General features: G+C 41.6%; 1 protein-coding gene across 1 annotated transcript in view; it reads right to left on the minus strand.

Annotated features, from left to right (window-relative positions):
• LOC120720911 (neural-cadherin-like) overlaps positions 1-23,475 on the minus strand; it is a 233,486-nt gene that overhangs the window by 88,206 nt on the left and 121,805 nt on the right. Inside the window, exons 25-26 of the mRNA XM_040010769.1 lie at positions 21,778-22,055; positions 6,861-7,075 (exon numbers count right to left, since the gene is read on the minus strand). Coding sequence (XP_039866703.1) covers positions 6,861-7,075; positions 21,778-22,055 — 493 coding nt within the window. The remainder of the gene's footprint in view (positions 1-6,860; positions 7,076-21,777; positions 22,056-23,475) is intronic.

The following is a 23,475-nucleotide window of genomic DNA, read 5'->3' on the forward strand; positions in this document are numbered from 1 at the left end:
TGTACACAGTTTGTGTATGAAAGGCTGGCTATTACTATATATGGTGATCCTTTTTATTAAAAATCCTGCAATGCCAATTCAATGATCATTATATCAGATTTTATTGAGGTTTTTCCCCCGACTGCAGCTGGTAAATGTGTTCTTTGTGTTTTCGGTGTGGGTGGATTATTAAGTATTATCGATAATAGTTCAGGAAGTGGTCGTTTTATGAATGTTTATTTTGCAAAAGCTAAAAGGATAAATTGTGTTTATCTGGAAAATCATCCACTACTATCTGAAAATGGCTGTAAACTCCCAAACTTGTCTGAAAGACAAAATGTTAAATGTTAATTGAAGGCCCCTTTTTAGAATAAATGTGCTGATATAAACATCAAGGACTGTTTCAAACAGGTTTTCAAAGTGATAAGGGGGTTCCACTGGGGAGCCACAGAGCCAGTGCTGCAAGAACATGGAGCTGAATGGGATTTTTACATGGAGAACACAGAACAGCTTGTTGTTGCTCTTCATTTGAGGATTTCGTTTCATTAAAATTAAACCTGGATGTTAGTGTATTGTAAGTGATTGATAAAAAAAATTGGGGTCAGAGTGGGAGAAAACAAAAGGTTGGAAAGGATGTGTATAGAAATAGAAATACAGTGGCTTATATTAGTCAACACTGGGCATCACATTTGGAATATAAACAGCCCACTGAATGCCAATCATCAGTTGCTATCAATCAATGTATAGCGTCAGTATTCGCTCTCCTTACCTTAACAGGAGGTTTCTAGCAGTTGTGTAAAAGAGTGAATGTCAGATCTGCAGTAAAGTGTCAGACATTGTGGAAGACAAAGTTTGGTAGAAAACTGTCAAAGGTTTTGAGAACCTTTGCTTTAAACTAGAAAAACATCACCCATTACTTGGTTCAGCTGCGTAGAGCAACCACAACTGAAATATGCAAGCTACGAGTAGACGAACAAGGCCACCTCCTTCAGAAATACAGCCCAGACTTGAAAAGCTTTAATGACTTTCACTCGGTTTGGGAAATTTGATGAATGACAGTACAAATCTGTTTGGATATGTGCATCAACAGCGGTTTAACTTAGTGGTGGTTGAAGGATCCTGTATCGTGGTTGCAAACCTGTTTTGTAGCCCTCAAAATATTATCTTGACTTCTACAATGTTACATTTCCCTTACATGGTGCATGAATCTAAATGGAAAGTTTGCAGATGGAGAAGTCTGTTCTCAGAGCAAATAATGAAGCTGCCAAGGAGAATTTGCTGCAAGCTCTCTACATAATATGAGGCGACAGGTACAGGTACATACTACGTGAACTGTGGTTGGGTGGTATTTTAAAATTTTGAAAATGACCAAGGCCAGTCCAACAACTAGCTTTGACAATATATTCCTCGGTTCCACTACCTCCTGGCTGTCTAGCTCTCGAATACCTCAGGGTGTTTTTTCACACCCGCAGAGTTTAGTGCGTTTAAATCGAACTCTGGTTTGTTTTTCCACTTGAAGTGGTTCATTTGTACAGGTGTGAACACAATAACTGCAGTCGGGTGCGGACAAAAACAACCACACCCTTTGGATGAACTCCAGCGCGGTGCGTTTATGGTGTGAATGTGATCCAACTCTGGTCCACAGAAAAACAACCTGGTGTACATTACAGGTGTGAGCTAAAAAAAATGTCCCTTAGCCATATATGCTTTGTATTCTCAATGCGGTAAGGCCCTATAGATGTGCAAAGGTCTGTACAAGCTAGCGACTAACATAAATTCTCTGTGTTCTCCAATAGTGCAGAACACAGCACGTTCTTCCTGTATTTACTTTTGTTGCTTCTGCCCCAGACACATGGGGCCACTGAGCAGACGCAACATTCTCACATGGTTTATGATGCAATATCGTCCACTTGGAAAATAAACCAAAGCGTGGCAAAAAGCTACGAGTTAAGCTACTCCTCAACTGAATCGGACCAGAGTAAATGTATTACATGTGTGAAAACACCCTCAGAAATCTGCCAGACACAAGACCTCTGCTACTCTACACTCGCCAGTTATACATGGTTTAAATGTCCGTCAGCGTCTGAGTACAACTTTCACTAACTAACCCCCCACCCAAAAAAAACAACAGTATCAGCAACTTCTTTCAAACAAAAACCAAAAGAAACGATGCCCAAACTCATGAAGGTGAGACCCGCATTCTATTGAACTTGGATTTATACTTTTAATGGTAACACTGACATTATTATTAGTATCAATTCAAAATCCAGCGTGGAGATTACAGGCAAAATGATCACATATCTAGCTCGCATCAGAATCAGAATCGTGTTTATTGGCCAAGTATATGTGCAGACACATACAAGGAATTTGGTTCCGGTAGATGGTGGCTCTCAAGCACAGCAATGTAAATCACACACACGTGTCTATATATACATTACACATACATACACAAAGCTGTGTAAACCAACTATAAATAATCAATCTAAACTTATATACATAAAATACAGAAAGGAGGTGGAATGAATACTACAGAATGTACATAAGGTGCAGTTGCAGTCTGGCAGTGGGAGCAGTGTGACAGGTCAACTGTTTAGGAGGGAGATGGCGAGGGGAAAGAAACTGTTCCTGTGTCGGGTGGTCCTGGTCTGCAGGCTTCTGTACCGTCTGTCAGAGGGCAGCAGATCAAAAAGTCTGTGTCCAGGGTGTGAGGGGTCTGTGATGATTTTCCCTGCCCGTTTCCTGGTTCTTGAGAGGTACAGGTCCTGGATGGAGGGCAGGGGGGCGCCGATGATCCTTTCTGCTGCCCGTACAGTCCGCTGCAGTCTGCTCCTGTACTGTTTAGTGGCTGCTCCATACCAGACTGTGATGGAGGAGCACAGGACAGACTCAATGACCGCAGTGTAGAACTGGACCAGCAGCTCCTGTGGGAGACTGTACTTCCCCAGTTGTCTCAGGAAGTACATCCTCTGCTGGGTCTTTTTGAGGATGGAGTTGATGTTGGTCTCCCACTTCAGGTCCTGGGAGATGGTGGTACCCAGGAACTTGAAGGTCTTCACAGTCGACACAGGGCTGTCTTATATGGTAAGGGGGGGGCAGAGTTGAGGGATGTCTCCTGAAGTCCACTGTCATCTCTACAGTCTTAAGAGTGTTCAGCTCCAGATTGTGCTGACTGCACCAGAGTACCAGCCGCTCAACTTCCTGCCGGTATGCAGACTCATCACCATCTTGAATGAGGCCAATGACAGTGGTGTCATCTGCAAACTTTAGGAGTGTAACAGCCGAGTTCTTGGAGGTGCAGTCGTTAGTGTAGAGGGAGAACAGTACTGGTGAGAGGACACATCCTTGAGGGGCACCAATACTGAGGGACCGGGTTTCAGAGGTGATCTCCCCCAGCCTCACTTGTTGCTTTCTGTCTGTCAGGAAGCTGGTGATCCACTGACAGGTAGCTGGTGACACGCTGAGCTGGGAGAGTTTGGAGGAGAGAAGTTCAGGCACGATGGTGTTAAAAGCCGAACTAAAGTCCACAAACAGGACCCTGGCATAAGTGTCCGGGCTGTCGAGGTGTTGCAGGATGTAATGCAGCCTGATGTTCACTGCATCATCCACCGACCTGTTTGCCCGGTAGGCAAACTGCAGAGGGTCCAGCTGGTGGCCTGTAATGTCCTTCAGATGGGCTAACACCAGTCGTTCGAAGGATTTCATGACCACAGACGTCAAGGCGACAGGTCTGTAGTCATTCAGTCCTGTGATGGTGGGTTTCTTGGGAACAGGGATGATGGTGGAGCGTTTGAAGCAGGAGGGAACTTCACACAGCTCCAGGGATCTGTTGAAGATGCAAGTAAAGATGGGAGCCAGCTGTTCAGCACAGGTTTTGAGGCAGGAGGGTTAGACACCGTCTGGTCAGGGGCTTTCCTGGGCTTCTGTTTCTGAAATAGTCGGCTCACATCCTCAGTGTGTATTCTGAGTTTCAGGGAGGAGGAAAGGGGGGTGAGAGGTGTGATGGAGGTCGTTGAGTCTGGATTGGGGAGGGTGAAGGGGGGAGAGGTGGAAGGTGTGTTGGGGGTCAATGTCTGAAGCAATGTCTCTGGGGAGGGGAGGGTGAGGCATGGGAGTCTGTCCGTCTCAAACCTGCAGTAGAAAGTGTTTAACTCGTTGGCCAGGTCTTTGTTTGCTTCAACAGTGGGTGGGGGGCGGCTGTAGCTGGTGATTTACTGCAGGCCCCTCCACACTGACGCTGGGTCGTTGGCTGAGAGCCGGGAATTCCTTTCCAGGGTGGTAATCTGGTCAGCCAGCTCGCACAGTGCGTTATTCGGGTTGGCCTGAGGAGGGATGTAAACTCCGACCAGCATGAAGGAAGAAAAATCCCGCGGTGAATAAAACGGTTTACAATTGATGAAAAAACTTTCCAAGTGTGGGCTGCAGTGTTTCTGTAACACTGTGACATCAGTACACCAACCTTCATTAATGTAGAAGCAGACTCCACCACCCTTTGTTTTCCCTGAGAGCGCCGTTTCGCGGTCCGCCCGGTGGAGTTGGAAGCCCGGCAGATTTAAGACAGCGTCTGGGACTCGCTCACTGAGCCAGGTTTCAGTGAAGCAGAGGGCAGCAGAGCGTGCAAAGTCCTTGTTAGCAGTAATTCGTCGACTTTGTTTGGAAGAGAGCGGAGATTCGCGAGGTGAATGGAGGGGAGTGCCGTGCCGAATCCTCGCCGACGTAGTTTCACCAGCGCGACTCCCCCGTCTACGTCTTCTCCAGGAGCCACAGAGAGCTGCTGCGCCTCCAACTCCAACTAAAATTAAAACTTTTCCAGGTTTGTGAAAAATGGATAAGAACTATCGTGAGACGACTGGCTGATGTTTAGCAGTTGATCTCTGGAGAAAGTGATGTGGTCTGAGTGACCAAAAGCGCAGAAAATAAACAGAAACAAGAAAAGTGCGAGAGAGCGCAGTACCGAGGCTGCCATCCGCGGCGCCATCTTGATCATCAGTGCATCTACAAATACTGTAAATAACCCCCCGTAAAGAACGCTCTTTACCATAACGCAGTTTGGTGCATACTGTGATGCAGGAATATTAAGCTTCAGCACAGTCTAATCTTGCCCATGGATTAGTTACATGCAGTAGGTCAACCTTGACCCAAGTTAATTAGAGCTCTAAATATGTACAGCCTGACTCTAATTACACACTGTGCACCGACTCCACTAACAACTCAACTAACCTAATCCTAAGTCTTTAGGACCCACAAACTGGCTGGCTTTCAAACGCACACAGATCCTCTGACACCAACAAAGGCTAAAGAAATAATTCAGGATTTACACTGCAAACCTGCTCATCAAATACACACTCGACACACACACAAATACACAGACACACAACTCATCCGGCTCTCCAGGCGGACTTCACCTCCCACACATATTACTTTGGCAGTGATGGAACAGCAGCATCTCTCCCAAGAGAGAGGAGCAATACGAGGCGAAAGGAGTAGCAAGAGAGACAAGGAGGTGTTAGTCTCTCAGATTAAAACACTAAATATACCAACATGTACAAGATATTTGTTCTTTGTTTCCATCTGTCTATAATCCCTGCCTACTGCCCTCTAGTCAAGAAGATTTATTGTCTTCAAAGTTTAAGAATATTGCCACTGCAACAAAACAAAGGGACACAATTTTCCCTTAAGAGATGAAACCTTGATAAAGCTCAATTTACACTTATTTTCAAAAGTTTCTTACCAATATTCACGCTATACATCACTGCAGTGAACAGCAGGATTGTGTATGCATGACTGTCACTGTCTAATCCTGAGTGCACTGCAAGTTAATACACAGGGAATTAAACCAGAAATTGGAGACGCTTGTTTACTTGCACTGAGCATTCCTGCCATACCTAATGATGAGTGCATATCCAACTTGCCTTGATGAACAGTAAAATTCAACCACACAAGTTGAAATATTCAACTCAACACAGCATCTAGACGAGAACATGCTGATGCTTGTCTCTAGTTTTTTCCCCGCACCACGCCGTTTACCCAAGAGGTATTTTGTTCTTAGGATAGTATATCAATGATTTACATAAGGAAAAATAAAAAAATAAATGCACTTAGGTGTTTCTATTTCTATTTCTTTTTAATTAGTTCACATTTCTCACGTACCGCTGGCAACCACAGACGTACCACCTGGGGGAAAAGCACCTCCATTTGGGTTTCACAGTCATAGTCTGGATTCTGTTTTGTTTGTTTAGAGTAAAGCTACACAAAAACGATACCTCCTCTTCTTAATCCTCCCACACTAAATCCCTCCATTATTTACCTCATCTAAAAATGTCTATTACCTTAACTTTTAAGCCCCCCTTAAGCAAAACAGTTTTTATTACTGCAAAGCTGAAAGTGCCATCATTATTTCAAGAATTGCTGAAATGCAACCTTGGGAGTCTGAAATAATGCTAAAAGGTGAGAAGTATATATGATTTATGCACTTTTAATACCACAGTTCATAAGATGGGGAGAATGCGGAAGAATAAAACAGTCGCTCTTTGTTCTGAAGCTCAATCTGCAGGATTTATCTGCTGCTCCAGAAATGATAAAGTAATGATAAAAGGCAAAAGTAATGTCTTCCTCATCTCAGAATGTGGCAGGACATATTATTTTTTCTGTATTGTTTGTGATATTCATTTTAAATATGGTCAAATAATGAGGCCGGCACTTGTACGAATAATCCCTCCAGGTTTCAGCTGCTCTTAGTGAGTTCCCAGCAGTTTTTTCTACTCTTAGCTATGTATGATGTCAGCCAATGAGATCCCTAATATAGTCATCTCAGGCATCAATATTTTTCCTTTACTGGACCCCAGTAATGAAAACACAGAACACGAAATAAACACATTTCCTACCTATAGCCATGAAGTCCTCGTGGTCCCAGGCTTGCAGCTGCGCTAAGGGGCCGCTGTACAACACCAGGCCATCAGCCACGTCCGTGATGAACTCCAGCGACACATGGCTCTCGAAACAGGGCATCATGGGAGGAAACCAGGCATAGCCGTTGCCATGGAAACTGTGCTTGTTCTGCTGGCATTCAGGCCCCTCGAACTGAGCTGGGCACTGGCACCTTGGGACAAAGAGGAAATCAAGAGGCGAAATGACACGAGTTAGTGAATGCAATAAAGAGATGGCTCCGATTTTTTTCCCCGCTTTGTGAAAATTCAGTTAAAACACTACCCCGATCTTTCTCAACCCCTTTTTGAACCTTTTACCATATTTAGCTCTTTCAAGTATTTTTGCACCACGTCTGCTCTCCGTGTCTCCAAGTCTAGTTGTTTTCCCCTCTCAGACTAAGCTCCCCTTCGGCTATCTCGCTCTCTCATTTCGTATGTTTCACTGATGCAGATGTTCTCATTAGTGGCAAAACCACAGGGAGAATCACAACATCGCTACGAAACTCCTCTCTCTGTGTTTCCACATATTCAAGTACTCATTTGTACCACTGCTTCCTGTCAAAATGTCACCTCTCACCTTCTCTCTCTGGGAGCACTTTAGCCTGTAAATTGCAAATGTCACTTATATGCATCTTCTTTGTCTACATGAACAATCTTATAAATACATAAAATGAGTACGAAATAATCAGGAATTTTTCCTCTGACATAAAAACATGTCCAACTCTGTTGAGTGGTGATTACTCTCTGTAATCACCAGTGAAATGTAAAAAAAAAGCATACACCCAAACAACAATGGGACTATATTATCGCAGCCATCTGTTTCCCCCGCCTTTTCAGAGTGTGCATTTTACCATCTAAACTCGACATATTCCTGAATCAATTTCTCTTATTTATCTGATTTTTTTTTTTTTTAAAAGCTTTCATCTTTTCATGTTTAGTAGCTGGAAATAAATCTCACGGGAAAGTCATGGATTTTTCAGCAAAATAAAAATTCCCTTCTTTCAATCCACATGTTGCCAGCAATTAAGAAATATAAAAATTGTACACCCAGCTTGCCTTCCAAATTTGCGCACACACACAAACACAAACAGAACAACAATGCCTTTCTCCAGGGGAATTCTCTTCCTCCTAATAAGTGAGTTTTTCATTGGTTTATGTTATTCACACTTCAGCTGCCTCTCAAGATATTCTGAGTCTGAGCCTGGTGGATCCTACAAGCCCACACAGGATGTGTATTTCCACCATTATGTGTTTGCATTCACACATCTCCTTAGTGTTCCGCAGACAGCTCATTTCTCATCCAAATGTTCCTTCGTTCTCTTGCTCATTTTTCTGCCTCTGCTCTTCTCCAGAATTGAAAGAGGACACGTGAATGCATGTGCACGCAAACAAACAAATGCAGACTCAGAAATCAAGCAGCCCACATACAATAAATGACACCTGTACAAATACAGGAGGCATGTGTCACTTCACTGCCTTCAGATGCAGGAACACAAGCAGGCAAACAAACACTTTAGACGAATGCTAATGTAATATACGACAAGATGTTACACTCTGCCGCAAGACGGGTAGTGCTGACTTGCCTGACTTGAACATTGGCCAACCTTAAAGTACAAGAAATCTCCATGAATCACCAAGAGCCAGATGCACAAATGCTATTCATACACCTTTTCCCGCACACGTGTATGTTTGTGTGAAATGCAAATGCAAAAAGGTGCACGCACATTTGAGCCTTTGTGGGTAAATAGTGTCAGTTGTATGCAGAGTTTTATTCATCCGGGCCCTGGTTTTCTTCACAGTTTGAGAAAAGGATGCTTGAATTCACTATAAGCGGCGCAGAATCAGAACCATCATAGCTATGAAACATAAAATGCCTTTTTAAGGTGATGTAATAGCTTTTTCAACTCGAAGGGCACTCTGACAGAACATGTCTTCACTGAAGCTAGTGCCGAATTTTGTAATGTTAAGGGAGACCGATTATGCTCTTTCCACTGTATTTATCACTATAATAGCTTTGAATGATTCATCTCGAGAAAGATTTTGAAAACAGAGTGAAAACCGACTGAAAACACAATTTGCCATTCTTAATTGGAAATGCCAGCTGTTCAAACACATCTGTGTAAAGCTTGATTTCAAATCAGGTGACAAGCTCTGATCCACCTAAAGGTGACAGCACTAGCACACATCTACTCTTCACAAAAACACTTCAGCTTCCACTTTAAAGCCACATGCTATAGAAAAGATGGGTATGACCATGAGTTCTATATGCATTTTGATCAAACCAAACCAAATTACAATATCAATGCTGTGCTGTGTTTTGAGCCGGAAGTCAGAAATTCCGAGTTCACAGTCGAAATCTTTCAGCTAAACTCCCCCACTTGGAAAGTCGGGGCAGTCGCGTACCAGCAGCACGCATAAACTTACAACAGAAGTTTTAAGATGTACTACAAATGTAGCTTTTTTGTGACTTGTTAAATACACTGAACAAAAATCATGCTCTATCTGTGACGGTGCTGCAGCACTGTTTATAAGTGCAAATACATATGCATTTTATTATAGTCCAAGTATGAAGCCTGAATGTATCTCCCTTACAGTTCTAGCTATCGAACATTAAATGCCACATTAAAGCAATGCAATGGCTTTCTCCACTCTAAAAGTGCACATCTTCACCAAAGAACGCCCAATTTTGCCATTTTAATGGGGTCCGATCATGTGCTTTCTACCTACATATTTATCACTAGAGTAGCTTTGTATGATTTATCAAGAGAACATTCTGTACACTTACTGAAAAACACAGTTTGACATTCTTATTTGAAAATGCTACCTTCAAACACGTCTGTACGGGTTTGAGTCTGAACAAGAATTTTTCTGACTTTTACAACTGGAATGTGGTCAACTCTGGTTTGCCATCACTCACTGATAAATGATCCAACTTCCAGGGTAAAAGGAATTTGGAATCAGGTGATGAGGGGGTGAAGTTCTACGTTATCAGGAAATGCTAGCGTGGACAATTCGAAGTGCTACAATTATACAATGCAGGTGGTTCATAAAATCCTCCACAAGCCCAGTGCAGAAGTCACGTCTTGTGACTCAGTTTAGTGGCTACAAGGCCAATCGGAGAGCGACCAGCTCCTCCTCCCTGTAACAGGACACCTGTCAATCAAGGCAGCGTAAACTTCAGAAGCCAAACATTTGTTTATTTTTAGTGCCGAGCAGAAAACATTTTCATTTCTGCTGTAACGTTGGCCACTTTTACACGGCAGTCTAAGGAGACTTCTCTACTTATAGAGCCAGCTTCAAAATGCCATCAGAGGAAATGCAGTTTTTGGCACATTTGTTTGGTTTTTCAGCCCCTGAGGTTACTGCTTATAACAGCAGGTCGCACTAACACCCTATGGTGTCATGTTCTGTGGAAGAACAGTTTACTCCACGGACCAATAAGGATTCTGCAACACTTCACTGGTAAGAAACACTTGTAAGAAAAGTAAATAAGAGAAGGAAGAAGCTACCTGTGATTTTATACCTTTTTATTTATTTGTTGCTTATTGGTTTTTTCCCCTTAGGCTTTAAAAAGTCACTCATACTCAAAAGTTTTGTTGGCGTGTAAGACTGGAGGTACCAGGAAAACATTCACGCCTGCATTTTCATTTTGGTGATGTCACGCTAATTCTCTGAGCACAAGACAATCCGAGGCATAGTTTTAGACACAATTGCGAAGCTCTCCAATCCTCTTAAGGCAGCTTTGTTTTGCTCATTCGTTGTCTGCTGGGAATTGCGTTTGTTAACGCTGGGCCGGGAGCCGTAATCCCACTCCTCCACTCAACCCCCTCACTTCCCAGATCTCATTATTAATCCCAGTGCCTCGATTATCTGCATGTTCTTCCTTCAATCTTGGACTGTAATCTTTTTGTGTGTGTGTGTGTATGCGTTGGGGTCATATCTCAAAGCCCCAAGAGCAGAAAACTATCCTACAGCCACTCTATCTTTTATTAACTCTTATCTTATCTGCATGTGTTATTTCTTCCCCCTTCACTTTTCTTCTTTTCTGTCCTTGCTCCCATTTTCATTATCGTGCTCTTTTATCATTTCCTCTTTCCTCTCCTTGCTACATTGCACTTCCTTTCCCATTTTTGATCCTCTAGTCTCCTTTTCTTTACCACTGTTCCCTCTCTCATGTGTTCCCATTTCCCCCTAATTCCCTTCACCTTTATCCAACTCTGTCTCATTTCCCCAGCCTTTCCCAAATCCCCCTTTTCCTTTCTATTCTCTTCTCCTTTCTATCTTCATTTCCTGACATCCACTGTCTTGCTGCTCCCACTTCTGAACCAGCAGAATCACACATCAGATGTTACAGAGCTCAGGTACTCTAACGTGATTGAAAATGCGACAATCATCTGCATCTCTGGGTTGGCAGCTTCAGCTGCTTTGCCTTGTTCTCTCTCTGTCATCTATTTGGCTGATACTTCACAAAGAAGCAATTCCTGCATTTCTGCATTGGCTTGCATTCAGTTTTCATAAAACAGATGCAGAACGTGTTACTTTAGAGCCAGCATTTAATCATGCACTCAGTTTTAAGCCTTGATCACCAAGTTATGGAACAGTTCTTGCTCACTCCCCTCAGCCTTATGACAGATCCACTAAATCCACCATTGCTGTTACACCAAATAGAAAGTCTACATGTGCATCACAGTTACAAAAGGTCGTCTTTTCAGAGTCTAAAAGTCTCCAGAATACCAGGAAACGCGCTGTTTACACTTGATTAAAGTATGTTTAGTCATAGAACATGAATTATGTATCCAGGTTTGGATGTAAAGCACGTTTACTCAACTGAAAGTTCTATAAGTCCATAATATGTCCAGAGTGGGAAAGCACAAGCCTAACGAAGCACAACTACAAAAAGGTATACACAGCTCATCAAGCAGTCAGTGCTGCTACGCTTCAACACAAATGTACACAGGAGGAAAATCGACGTGTGGAACATTACTGGAGGAACAAACAACATTAGATATTTTCTCATTTGGTGTATTGATGATGCTTGTGGAGAGTGCTTCCTGAATCCCATATGTATTCAGACAGTTCACAGCTTGTGGAATACAAAACTGTTCTTGAACCTTTCAGTGACCCCTCGTGACTGCTGGAATTGTCGTGTATAACTCTTAATTTTACTGCATGTCAGTATGTCAAAGGTTATCATCTGAAGACAATAAGAAATAATAAGAGATAGTTTGAAGAAATGTGTTTTTTCTGACAGTATATGTGTGAAGGGGAGCCCAAAAAAATAAAAAAATAAAAAATGCAAGAAGATGTGATATGAAACGTTAAATATGGTGGACTTTTTGTGACTGCAAATCAGGTGAGAATTAAAGATTTGTTGTTGTTGTTCAGCTTTCAAACATGACTGAAATCATGTTTATAGGCTCTCTAAAGAAGCTGTGAACTTCTTGGCATCTACAGCTGATGTAAATATGCAATGCAAACCCAGATCTGGGGGCAATAATTTAAACCCTTTTATTGTGATTGCAATCTGAAAAGCTGAACCTTTTATGCTTCACCGTATTATTTGTCTTATACACCATGACAATGACAGACTCTCATATGGCTAAAGCTTCAAATAATCACTTTTGAAATGTGTTCTAAATCGCCTCTGGCATACTACGTGTCAGTGATATTCAGGCACTTATGCAGGCTGTGGTGTCACTGAAGCCCAGGCCAGTCTCTGCACCTAAGATGGTTGGTTCATGCATGCCTAATATCTTGACAACATGCTCCACACCTCCTTTTACTTCATCTGAAGATTAAGTTTGCAGAAGCTGTGACCTGTTTGTCTCTTTTTTCCTCATTTCCATATCTCTTAGTAAGACACTGAAACAATGCTAGGAATGAAAATGTTAGGTTACTTGCATAACCCCGGTTCTCAGACCAGCACGAGTGAGATGTCTGACTAATCAAACTGACTAAATCTTGCTGGGCAAAGTGAGAAGAGGTGCTTATCTCGAATAATGTCTTCATAGTAACATAGTAACTACCTAAGAGTGGGGGTTCTGCCTGTTGTGGTCATCGCACTCACCAGCCAATCAGGACTGATGATGAGCTAAATGGAATAAACAGGCATATCCCATAGCATGACATCTCACTCGTACTACTCTGAGAACCAGGATTACTCAAGGAACCTACAGTATACCCTCCCAGACAGGTTCTCTTGAGTTTCAGAGATTTTGAAAGATTACAGTGAATGCTTAATGTTTGAATCTATGCAATTCTGCAACATTGATCATTTGTTTGTATTTTAAAGGGTTGGAAACTCATTGGAATATTACAAAAGTGACGCATGAAAGAAAATATATCCAACTGCTACTGAACCAGGAACTTTCTCGCTGTGTGATAACAGTACAAATGAAAAATCAGTGTTCAGTGATGCTTTGGTTTGGACCTGGCCAAAGATTGGACACCTGCAGCCAGGCATTAAAAAACGTAATATCAGAAAATGTTTTGATTCTTAATGAACCTGATTAAAACCTTAATTTGACTGTTTCTGACCCACAAGACAAAACTATTTGTTTGAGCAGTAAAAATACAGGTTTCTTCATATGTGAATGGTTGCAGCATTATTTGTGGATTAGATTAACACTAAGAGTGAGAGGAATAGCTAATAATTGTGTAAGCGTGTGTGCGTGTCTGTGTGCATGTGAGTAATCCAGGGATTACGCCTAACAGGGATCCAGCCAGGCATCCTGCTCGGGTCCAGCGGTGAGCCACATTACATGCTGGCTCGAGCCAGCCAGACTCAAATCCTGCCCTTTTCACTCGCTGCTTCTAATTAAATGAAGCTGAAGGGTAAAATTAACTTCCACAAATCACAGCAAGAAAGCTTAGAGGACACGTGTGTGATGAGGCTTTATGTTCGTCTGCCGTCACGTATGTTCAGAGCACATAGATTTGTGTGTTTTCATATGGCTGTACCTGAATATTTGTGTTGTGTTTTTCTAAAGCAGAGAACATGTGTAACAGCAGCTGCTATGGTTTTGTTTTATGTGATGTCCAAAGGTCAAATACATGCACATATGTATGTCATCAGTGTGCAACATCTGTAATCTATTTTGCTGATCATTATAATTTTATTCTAGAGCACTGTCAGATGTTAGAATTAAGCTCTCTATACAAGACTAAAACCAAAGTATTCACTTTGTATTATTCATGGGCGTGATTCCACTTTGCTTCATCAAAACATGATCTTTAGCATACGACAGGAAAGTCTGTGGCCAAGTGTGCAACAGTCAGAATGGTAGTTTTCACCTCTGAGGCTACTGGAAAACTGTGGCTGCTCCCACTACGCTGGGTAAGAGCTGCTGACCGAAGAGAAAAAGTTTTAGAGTCTCTGGGATGTTGTCGACTAGCGACAGGAAGAGTGTAGCAGTAATGCATGTGAGCTAATGTGAGCAGAGAGGTGAGGCAGACGGAAAAGGTTTGATTTTCCAGTCATTGCGATGAGAAGAGCTACTGCTCATTCCCATCAAACAGAGTCAGCTGAGGTGGTCTGGCCATCTGATCAGGTTGTGCATTTCTCCTGGAGAGTTTTCGAATGCACCCAACTTGGAGGAGATCCTGGTGTACACCTACTACTTGTTGCCATGATTATTAATCTCACCCCACCTGGAATCCTCTCTGGATCATACACGAGGACCTGCTGGTCAAACAGACATCGGAAATATCCTGATTATTTCGCTACTATAATTCAACTTCGAGTAAGCCAGAGAAGATGGATGGATGTGACTTTTGAAGAATAGCAACAATGAATTAAAAGTGTACAGTATTTTTGCTGGAAATTCCTGCTCCTAATTATCACTCCAGCATAGTGAATAAAAAACACACTGAAGCGCAACATTCATTATCCTTTCTGATGTGCTGCACCTTTGCTTGTGGAATATGGTAACACAACAAGCATGTGCCAGGAGGAGTGTGCTGCTGACATCATTTTAACCCTTGATAAACAATTAGATGTGACTTATTTTGTTAACATCTAACCATTACAGAGGTCAACAGCGCGAACTGACTGCTAATTTCATCACAAAACTCAAAGTCTGCACGGAGGCACAGTTGAGACAGTGATAAAATCTTAGGCACACACTGGTGTTGTATTTAATTGGTTGCACGTAGCTCTTCACTTCCACCATTAAAGAGTCGAGTCTGAGGCTACGCACGGCATCAGGCTGAATTACGCGAAGTTTAAACAGGGTCATCATGTTTCTTCTACCACAGACGCACCAACGAGCTTATTTCGTCATCGGTGTTTGTAGTTGAAAGGATTTGCTGAAATGTTCTCGCCCTGCTTTTGGCCTTGTTTACAGAGTGATTTATGCTAATGAAGACCCTCTCCTTCAGTTCACTTGTTTGCTGGGGATTCGAAACAAGAACTGGCAGCATGTGACAGCTAACATGCAAGATCTTTCATCTAGCAGGAGGTTGTGAAAGGTTTGTTTCTATTTATAACGGCAAGCGATGCAGGAGCACACAGGAGCTGGTGCTCCGCAAAAATACTCTGAAAATCGTTTTTTCTTGTGGCTTGGGGGAAAGGCCACATAGCTAAACCTCTAAGCATGTAGGGAAGTAGTATAAACTAAATATTATTAACCAAAATGTTGCAAAACATGGCGGTTTATGCTAAATTTGAGAAAGTGATTCTATATTTGAAAAACTCAAGCTCAAGTATATTCAGTGTGGGTTAGTTGTTTTTTATTGTCACATACTCGGGCTTTGGATTAAATGGTCATATTATAAAACCTTCTGATAAGAGAAAGGCAGTTTAATGAACTCTAAATTCTTAAGATGTCCACGCATTCACCCAGGGTTTCATTTGAGGTATATTTTAATATTCCTCATGGGGAAATTTGTCCTCTGATTCTGACCCATCTTAACAGTTATGGAACAGAAGGTGTGGAAGATTTATCTCACCCAGACAGATGGAATTTCAAGCAATCTCCCATCACCTTATCCCTTGTACATCTGCTTGACATTGTGGTGTCATCCCATGACAGTGGCTTCCCTGTCAACACGTCAAAACAGAAAACCATTGCTCTATTTTCACATCATTTCCTGTCTTACTCCAATTGCTACTCGTGCTCAAATCTGGATGATTTCCATTTTGCTGTTGCTGTGAGTGCCCGTATGCAAAATTAGATGCTGTATAGCTGGGCGCTGACATTTGTATGAAAGGATGAATGCAGCAGTCATTCAAGTGTTGAACTGTTGCCGCAAGCAAGACAGACACATACAGACTAGAGCGTCATGTTGGAGCCTTTTGGTGCTAATAAGGTTATTTTGTGTAGTCGAAATTGTCAAACTGTCTCCTGCTGTCCCAAGTCCTTTTCACTCAAATTCTTTAAACCCAAGAATATAGCAGGATATTTAGAAAGTGTGTGGGAAGCGTATGAATATTTAGAGAAAATGAGCAGTTCAATACAGTGTGATTGCTTAAAGCAGGCTGAATGCACGGATAAAGAGAGCAAAACTTTTAGAAAAACCGTAGTGTTGTACCTGATCACATGGCAGAGCCATCAAGGAAGGTTTTGACAGGCTAATATGCCTTAATCGTGCTCTGCAATGTAAAAGTGAAGTGTTGGTAGAGATTATTTTTCTGCCAAAGAATCACTGATAGCAAATTGGGTGGCACATCAGCAATAACAGTTCACTCAGACAACTCGTGTTTTAGATAACTAATTATTAGAGCAGGAGGATGCAGTTTGAGTTTGCTGTAAAAGCTCTGAGCTCATCACTCACTGCAAATATAGTCCATATAAATAGGGGGAATGATGAGTAAATATCCCCTCTGGAAGGTACAAGTGGGTGTTGGGGTAGTGGAGGGGTTGAAACAGCAGGCAGCGATGCAAGGTGGGAGGGGTGTGCTTTGACATATGACATGAAGAGTGAGGAATATTAGTGTGTTTGGCAGAGTTGCCAGCCTGAACGAGTTCACAGACTTTGCTTAATTAACAAGAAACCTTGACACATCATTGTTCGTTGCTCCACTTAAGCTCCGTGGTGTAGTACCCAGGTAACAGCATGATGCCCCACCAATTAGGGAGCAGTCAAAAACAACAGAGTTCTAACAATCTAGATCACTTTTCACATCCACCTTAGTCTATATAACGTTTTTCTTTGCATATACCACATAATCGCTAAGCATGTTTAGGAAAAACACTAATATTATAGTTTTGACAGACAAGGTCCACCTGGGCCAAAGTGAGATCTGGTTGTGGTTGGAAGGAAGCATCATATGCCATTGCAGCTATTCTGCATTAAATGTATTTTAACCTATAGGCCTATAAATACTATGACATTTTAATAACTTTGTCTCTGTTGAGCTCCACAGTTGATAATCAAGATGTGACTGAAGACTTTCAGCTTAAATTCAAGGAATTCAACACAAATTTTGTGTCAACTGTTAAGGAAAACAGACATTTTTATACTCGGCCCCCACAATTGACTGAAAAGGAGATTTATGGCTAAGTGAGGTTGGTTCTCTTGTTAATCCATAACAAATTAAGATGACAAAAGACCTGAAGTTGATGTTAAATGTTGAACTTGCATTTGGCAACCGTTCACCAGAACTGTCAATATGAGGCCCAAAGAGAGGTCAATGCAAATGAACGAGGCTGTCATTAGGCTGAAAAAACCAATTAAACCTATCAAAGAGAGAGTAAGAGCTTTAGGAGCGTCAAAATAAAATCTATTACATTCTTAAAAAGAAGGAACGCACTGACCAACTCAGCAACATCTTAAGTCTGGAAGACTACAGAACAAGAAAAGTGGACGATCGCTTTGCTCAGGAAAACTCTCTGCAACATCTAGCCAAGTTAATTACACGCTCGAAGACTTAACTATATCAATGTCAAAGTCTAGAATTTAAGACACGTCTTCAGAGGGCTCACAAAAAGGTGCAAACCACTCGTTACAGTCAAGAAGGAAGGCAGATTAGACCAGAAAACATGTGCTGCTCAGCTCTAACAAAACATTTGTTAAGAAGAAACTAAGATGAAGTTGTACCAGAATGATGGAATAAGCAAATGCTCATGATTTTAAACATACCACATCATCTGTCAAACATGGCTGCCAGTGAACTATGTCACTAGTTTGTACTGATGATGTAACTGCTGATGGTAGCTGGATAGTTTCTGAAGTGTACTGGGCTGTAGTCTCTGCTTAGATTGGGCCAAATGCTGCCAAACTGATCTGATGATGTGCAAATGTATAATGAGCCAAAGGATACTGCAAAAGCAACCCAAGAGTTTCTCAAGGCAAAGAAAAGGGATATTCTTCGATGATCAAGCCAGTCACCTCATCTCGGCCCAATGAAGCACGCTTTTCAGTCACAGAAACAACTACATGTAGAAAGAACCACAACAATGATGTAAAAATAACAAAAATAACAAAATATTACAGAGTAGATTCAAACTGGTAGATGAGAAATTAAGGTCAAGGAAATGAAAGGCCTCAAACATGTTCGGTGTAAGTCTCTTTGCCTCGTACTGTAGCTGCTGTTGGCAACCCTGCCAACACATACCCACTCAAAATTAAAATTCCTCCAGCAGATGTATGTTAGTTCTAACAGCTGTTACAAGGTTCAAGAATTCCCTTTAGCATGAATAAAAACACTATGTGCAAATTCATTTTAATTCAGCATGACCTACTGTTGCAACCCACCAGTGAGGAACAGCACACTCTTAATGGGGAAATTCAGTGAGAAAAGGGCTGGGAGTTTAAATTAAGAGCTCAGGAGTTATGGGATTATTGGAACATTTGCTGCCATTGTGCAAAATAAAGATTTCCTTCCGTGGCACCGGGCAAGGCGTTTATTTTGATATGATAATTTCCTTTACATTTTTAATCACCGTCCTTTGCGAGTTAGCGTCTAAAGTCAGGACTGCATGAGTGAATGTAGTTATACACACACCACAGGAGCTCTGCCTTCATCTCTCCATCACAGTCTCAAAAGCATATGTTTATAGGTTATTATCAAGCCTTTAATTTCCATCCAGCTTCCATCTTCTCCCCTCATAAAAGCTCTTGTTTTCTTGCACTGTGGCAAGACATCACTGAAAGCTGGAAATTAATCAGTTACTGATTTTATGCTGACTGAATGTAATAAGTGATCACTGTCTTTCTCTTGGCATTTCAACTTCTTTGTAGACAAGACAGCAGCCAAACTGGAACCTGACTTCCTGCCATACATCCCACACTCTACAACTTATTTAGTCTGTAGTTCAGGTAGTAGAAAAGCTGCAGCACTGGGACTTCTTCATGTCTGGCAGAAGTAAAACCTTGGCAAAAAATAAAGCAACCCTACAAGATGTTGACTGATCTCAATGCCAGGAGAGAGCAATCAAACCTCAGAACAGGCTTACTTGCGGTGCACTCGCTTTTCAATGACAACCCGAGATGCTTGGGATTTCTTTATATCTGTGATGTCTGCTCTCCAGGCTGACCCTCAACAAACAGGGGGATTAGCAAAGCAGTGGAGAGGCTTACAACCACACCTGTGTATTAGCCATGTGATCGCATTTCTAATTTTCTGAGATTAGTCATTCTTGAATGCCTTTCCAATAGTTCATGCTTGGAAGAATCATTGTTCCGATGTCACTGAAAATCACATGGAAGTACAACGTGACCCGACCTTATCTGTCAAACGATAACTTTAAGGTTTATAATGCGAGCTCTTCATAATGACGGTCCAATCAGTAGAAATGTTAGAAAGAAAGGGATGACCAAAAAAACAAAACGAACAAACATCAAATTCAAAGACCAGAACCAACAATGCGTTAGGTCTCTATGCTTGTGTGTCCAAAACCTCCGCACAACCTATGCCATAGAGTTTGACCTGTTAAAAAAAAATTACACAGTGAGTCACATGTGGTTAGTTAGTCTCTAATACAACCCATCCTGACATGAATACATAGCATACCCAGGTGTGATATACCACAGCTGCTAAAGTTCCCTCTGAATGCATTATTTAGGTGTAAAAAATCAGTTTTTAAAATGACACTACAAATTTGTGCGCTGGTTTCAATATTTACATCTTTAAGTCTCCTTGCTGAAATTTACAACATTGGTCCATCAAAAGATTTTTCACCATTTCCCTCAATCCACAAGACTGAAAACTGTCAGAATCAAAGCAACCAGGTAAACCGTTTACCCAGAACCTGTTTGTCCTCTTGTTCTGAGATCATAAGTAGGATGTTTGGCCTATATAGCAAGTAGGAGGACGTAATAATAATAATGGATTGCATTTATATAGCGCTTTTCGAAACCCTCAAAGCGCTTTTACAATTCCACTATTCATTCACTCTAACATTTACACACTGGTGGAGGCAGCTACAGTTGTAGCCACAGCTGCCCTGGGGCGCACTGACAGAGGCGAGGCTGCCATGTCGCGCCATCGGCCCCTCTGAGCATCACCAGTAGGCGGCAGGTGAAGTGTCTTGCCCAAGGACACAACGACCGGACCGGCAACCTTCCGATTACAAGACGAACTGCCAACTCTTGAGCCACGATCGCCCTAAGTAGGAGGATGTATACAATACCGCAGAGCAACTGGACAAATATATATGACTCTGTCTGATCCTCCATCGCCATGTTTTTTTTTTGTTTTATGCAGTTTTATGCAAGCATCTTATTGATTTATCATTATTTAGTTCAGTTAGTGGCCTTCCTTCCTGAGAAGTTAACTTTCAAAGAATAATTAACTTTCACAATGCAATTTAAAAAAAAATCACCAACAAGAACTGAATCTCTTTGCACTTGATTAGTCACAGTGTATCAGCAGTTGGCAAAACCCAACAAAACATAAGATACAATTTAAAGAACGTCTGCTGGGTTTTGTCCTGATAGGTCCCCTAAAGCTATGCTAATTTTAACTATTATTTTATTTTTATTATTAATATTTTTCTGTTACTGTCAGTCATTTTCTGTTACACCTCTGAAATGTTGTAAAGACAGTAGGACATTATCTCTGTAGTTTTTATATCAATACTTCCATTTCAACAAAGCGGTGAAAATCTGCACAAATATAAGGACGTGAGCTGGAAGAGAAAATGAACGGTAAAATTAATAACAATAAACCCTTTTGGTCGCAAAATATGAAAAATATCATGAAAATACACATGCATAAAAACAAACAAAATGCTCCTCTACAGCGAAATCATCTTTAAAAACACAATGTTTTTTTTTTCATTTCCAAATCACGTCTCCAGTTATTCCAAATGACAGTGAACATCTCACTTTGCCACCTTCCAAAACGAAAATTTGAGATTGATGAGAAATAAAGGTCATTAAGTGACATGGATGAGGGCACAGTCAGAAAAGCTTTTCATCTAATTACACTTTATATTTAGGCACAAATGTAGTGATAGGAGAAAAATTGCACTAGCATAAGGTCAGTAATGATGTGCACACTGTGCAGCCCATTTCGATTTTTACAAGTACTGCACGGATGTAATAATTTATCATTTTTACTTCTGAGTGAAATTAAAGGGAATTTATTACTAACCTGAACATATTTCTAAACAACTAAAAACAACCTGCTAAAGTTCGTACGCTGCTACATTAGGACACTCAGCAACAAGATTTTGTGAGTGTCATAATGAAACTGTGAAGGTTGAACAATTTGTTGCATTTTGAAGTTAATTTTCAACATGCTCAGTAATCTCAGTGTACTTAATATTTTAAACTACAGACTATACAACACTGCAGATTGAAATCCCAGCAGTGTAATGATCCCATATGAGGAGCATTGCAATGGTCTACCTTTCGTAGATCATTGCAGTGACAGCTGGGATGAGGTAGGAAAAGAAGATTAAAAACAAAGCAGAGGAAAACAACTCACCTGTAGCCATGCTGAGTGTCCATGCACACTCCACCGTTGTAGCAGGGGTTTCTGGGATATGTGGCACAGGGCTGATGGGACTGTTCTCTGCCTGGGCAGGAGCACACCGCTGTGGATTCAACTGTCACAGACACAAGACTCATAGTCCCACAATCCACCACTGTGGGCGTGTCCCGCACGTTCAAAGTGTTGGAGCAGCCACCTGTCCCGCCACACTCGGAGCTGGGACACTCATCCACCCGGACCTGGAACACGCTGACCTGCAGGAAAGACTGGAGCTGGATGGAAAGAGAAGAAGAGAGCACTTATCAGGCAGACTGTCATGTCACGGTAAAAGCACAGGGTAAAATTTTAGTCGAACTTTTATCTCTCCAAGCACAGCAGGCATCGTAATGGTATGGATTTTTTTTGGACATCTACTTCTGAGTCTGTAAATAGCACAACAGGGTGCATTTCCCTTTGCACAGACATGAAGTGGTAGGGGACGCTTTAGAGAGGCAACAAAACCTCACCCACTTCCCGCACATAAACAGTGCCGACTGGGCTGAATCAATGGACAAAGACGAGTAACATGGACCTTTGTCTGGTAATGAACCCAGACCTCTGCACTTTGCCATCTACGATGTAACACAAAAACATTAACAGCTACATACTGAAACACCACTTGGTCTCTTTAATAGTTCCTCACAGAATATGCCTACTTTTCTGAGAATATGCTTGCACTTTCTGCACACCCATCCAAGCGCTTAAATTGTATGGTAAGTACTGACAGTGTTGACAGCTTTCACAATGAAGCAGCTGCAGTGACGATCACATCAGCCACACTCAAGAATAACATGTGGCTGAGGTCAGGTTTGACTAAATCCTTTGAGTGTGTGTGTGGGATAATGTTGGCCTGACTTTTGTATAAAGTGAGCTATTTATAATTTGAAGTAAAGTTTAAAGTTAGTTTGACAAACTTTAGCTCTCAGTAACACTCACTATTATGTAGGTGAGAAGTAATTAAAGTAATTACACGGGTAAATGTAACCCAAGTTTAGTCGTTAGATGTCAGCCCAAATCGGGAAGCAAAATCTGTGTAACACCAGATGAGTGAAGGGGTCTCATACATTCAGCTGCACCCTGATTACCTGATAATCTACTTTGATTGACAGCTAGATGTATTTGTGGAGCTGCGTGCCAATTGAAATAAAAAACATCAAGAATGTAAAAACTGATTTCCTTGGAAACAGATGAGTAAAATTAAGCTTATCTGTTATGCCACGCTGGCTGCAAATCCCTCGACTTGCAAGAGAAAATGAACTGATTCCAAACCAGCTTTAACGTTAAAGTGTTTGGACTCTTTTGCCATAACCGATCGAATTATGCTGCAGCCTGTGTACCCGTTAAAGTATTTCAATGTGTATTATGTTTACTGTCTAGACCAAAAAGTCCTGATTGAATCTTTTCAGTGAAATAATTGTAGTTATATATAATTTTCTGATCAAGTTATTTTTTTTCATTTTCATGTAGATGTAAGTTGGACATCTGATGTCTGACTGGATGCACAACCAGTTGGGAACAATGTTGATAAGAGCAAACTCGGTGTGTGAGTGTGTTCGGATTACCGACGGCAGTTCATTTCTAAGAAATTGAGTTATTTTTCCTGCGCTGGCTCCTGGAAAAGTGGGCTAAACGGTGATGAAGCAGAGGGGAAAC

The sequence above is a fragment of the Simochromis diagramma genome, unplaced genomic scaffold, assembly GCF_900408965.1.
Source record: "Simochromis diagramma unplaced genomic scaffold, fSimDia1.1 OVJJ01000603.1, whole genome shotgun sequence".
Taxonomy (NCBI): Eukaryota; Metazoa; Chordata; class Actinopteri; order Cichliformes; family Cichlidae; genus Simochromis; species Simochromis diagramma.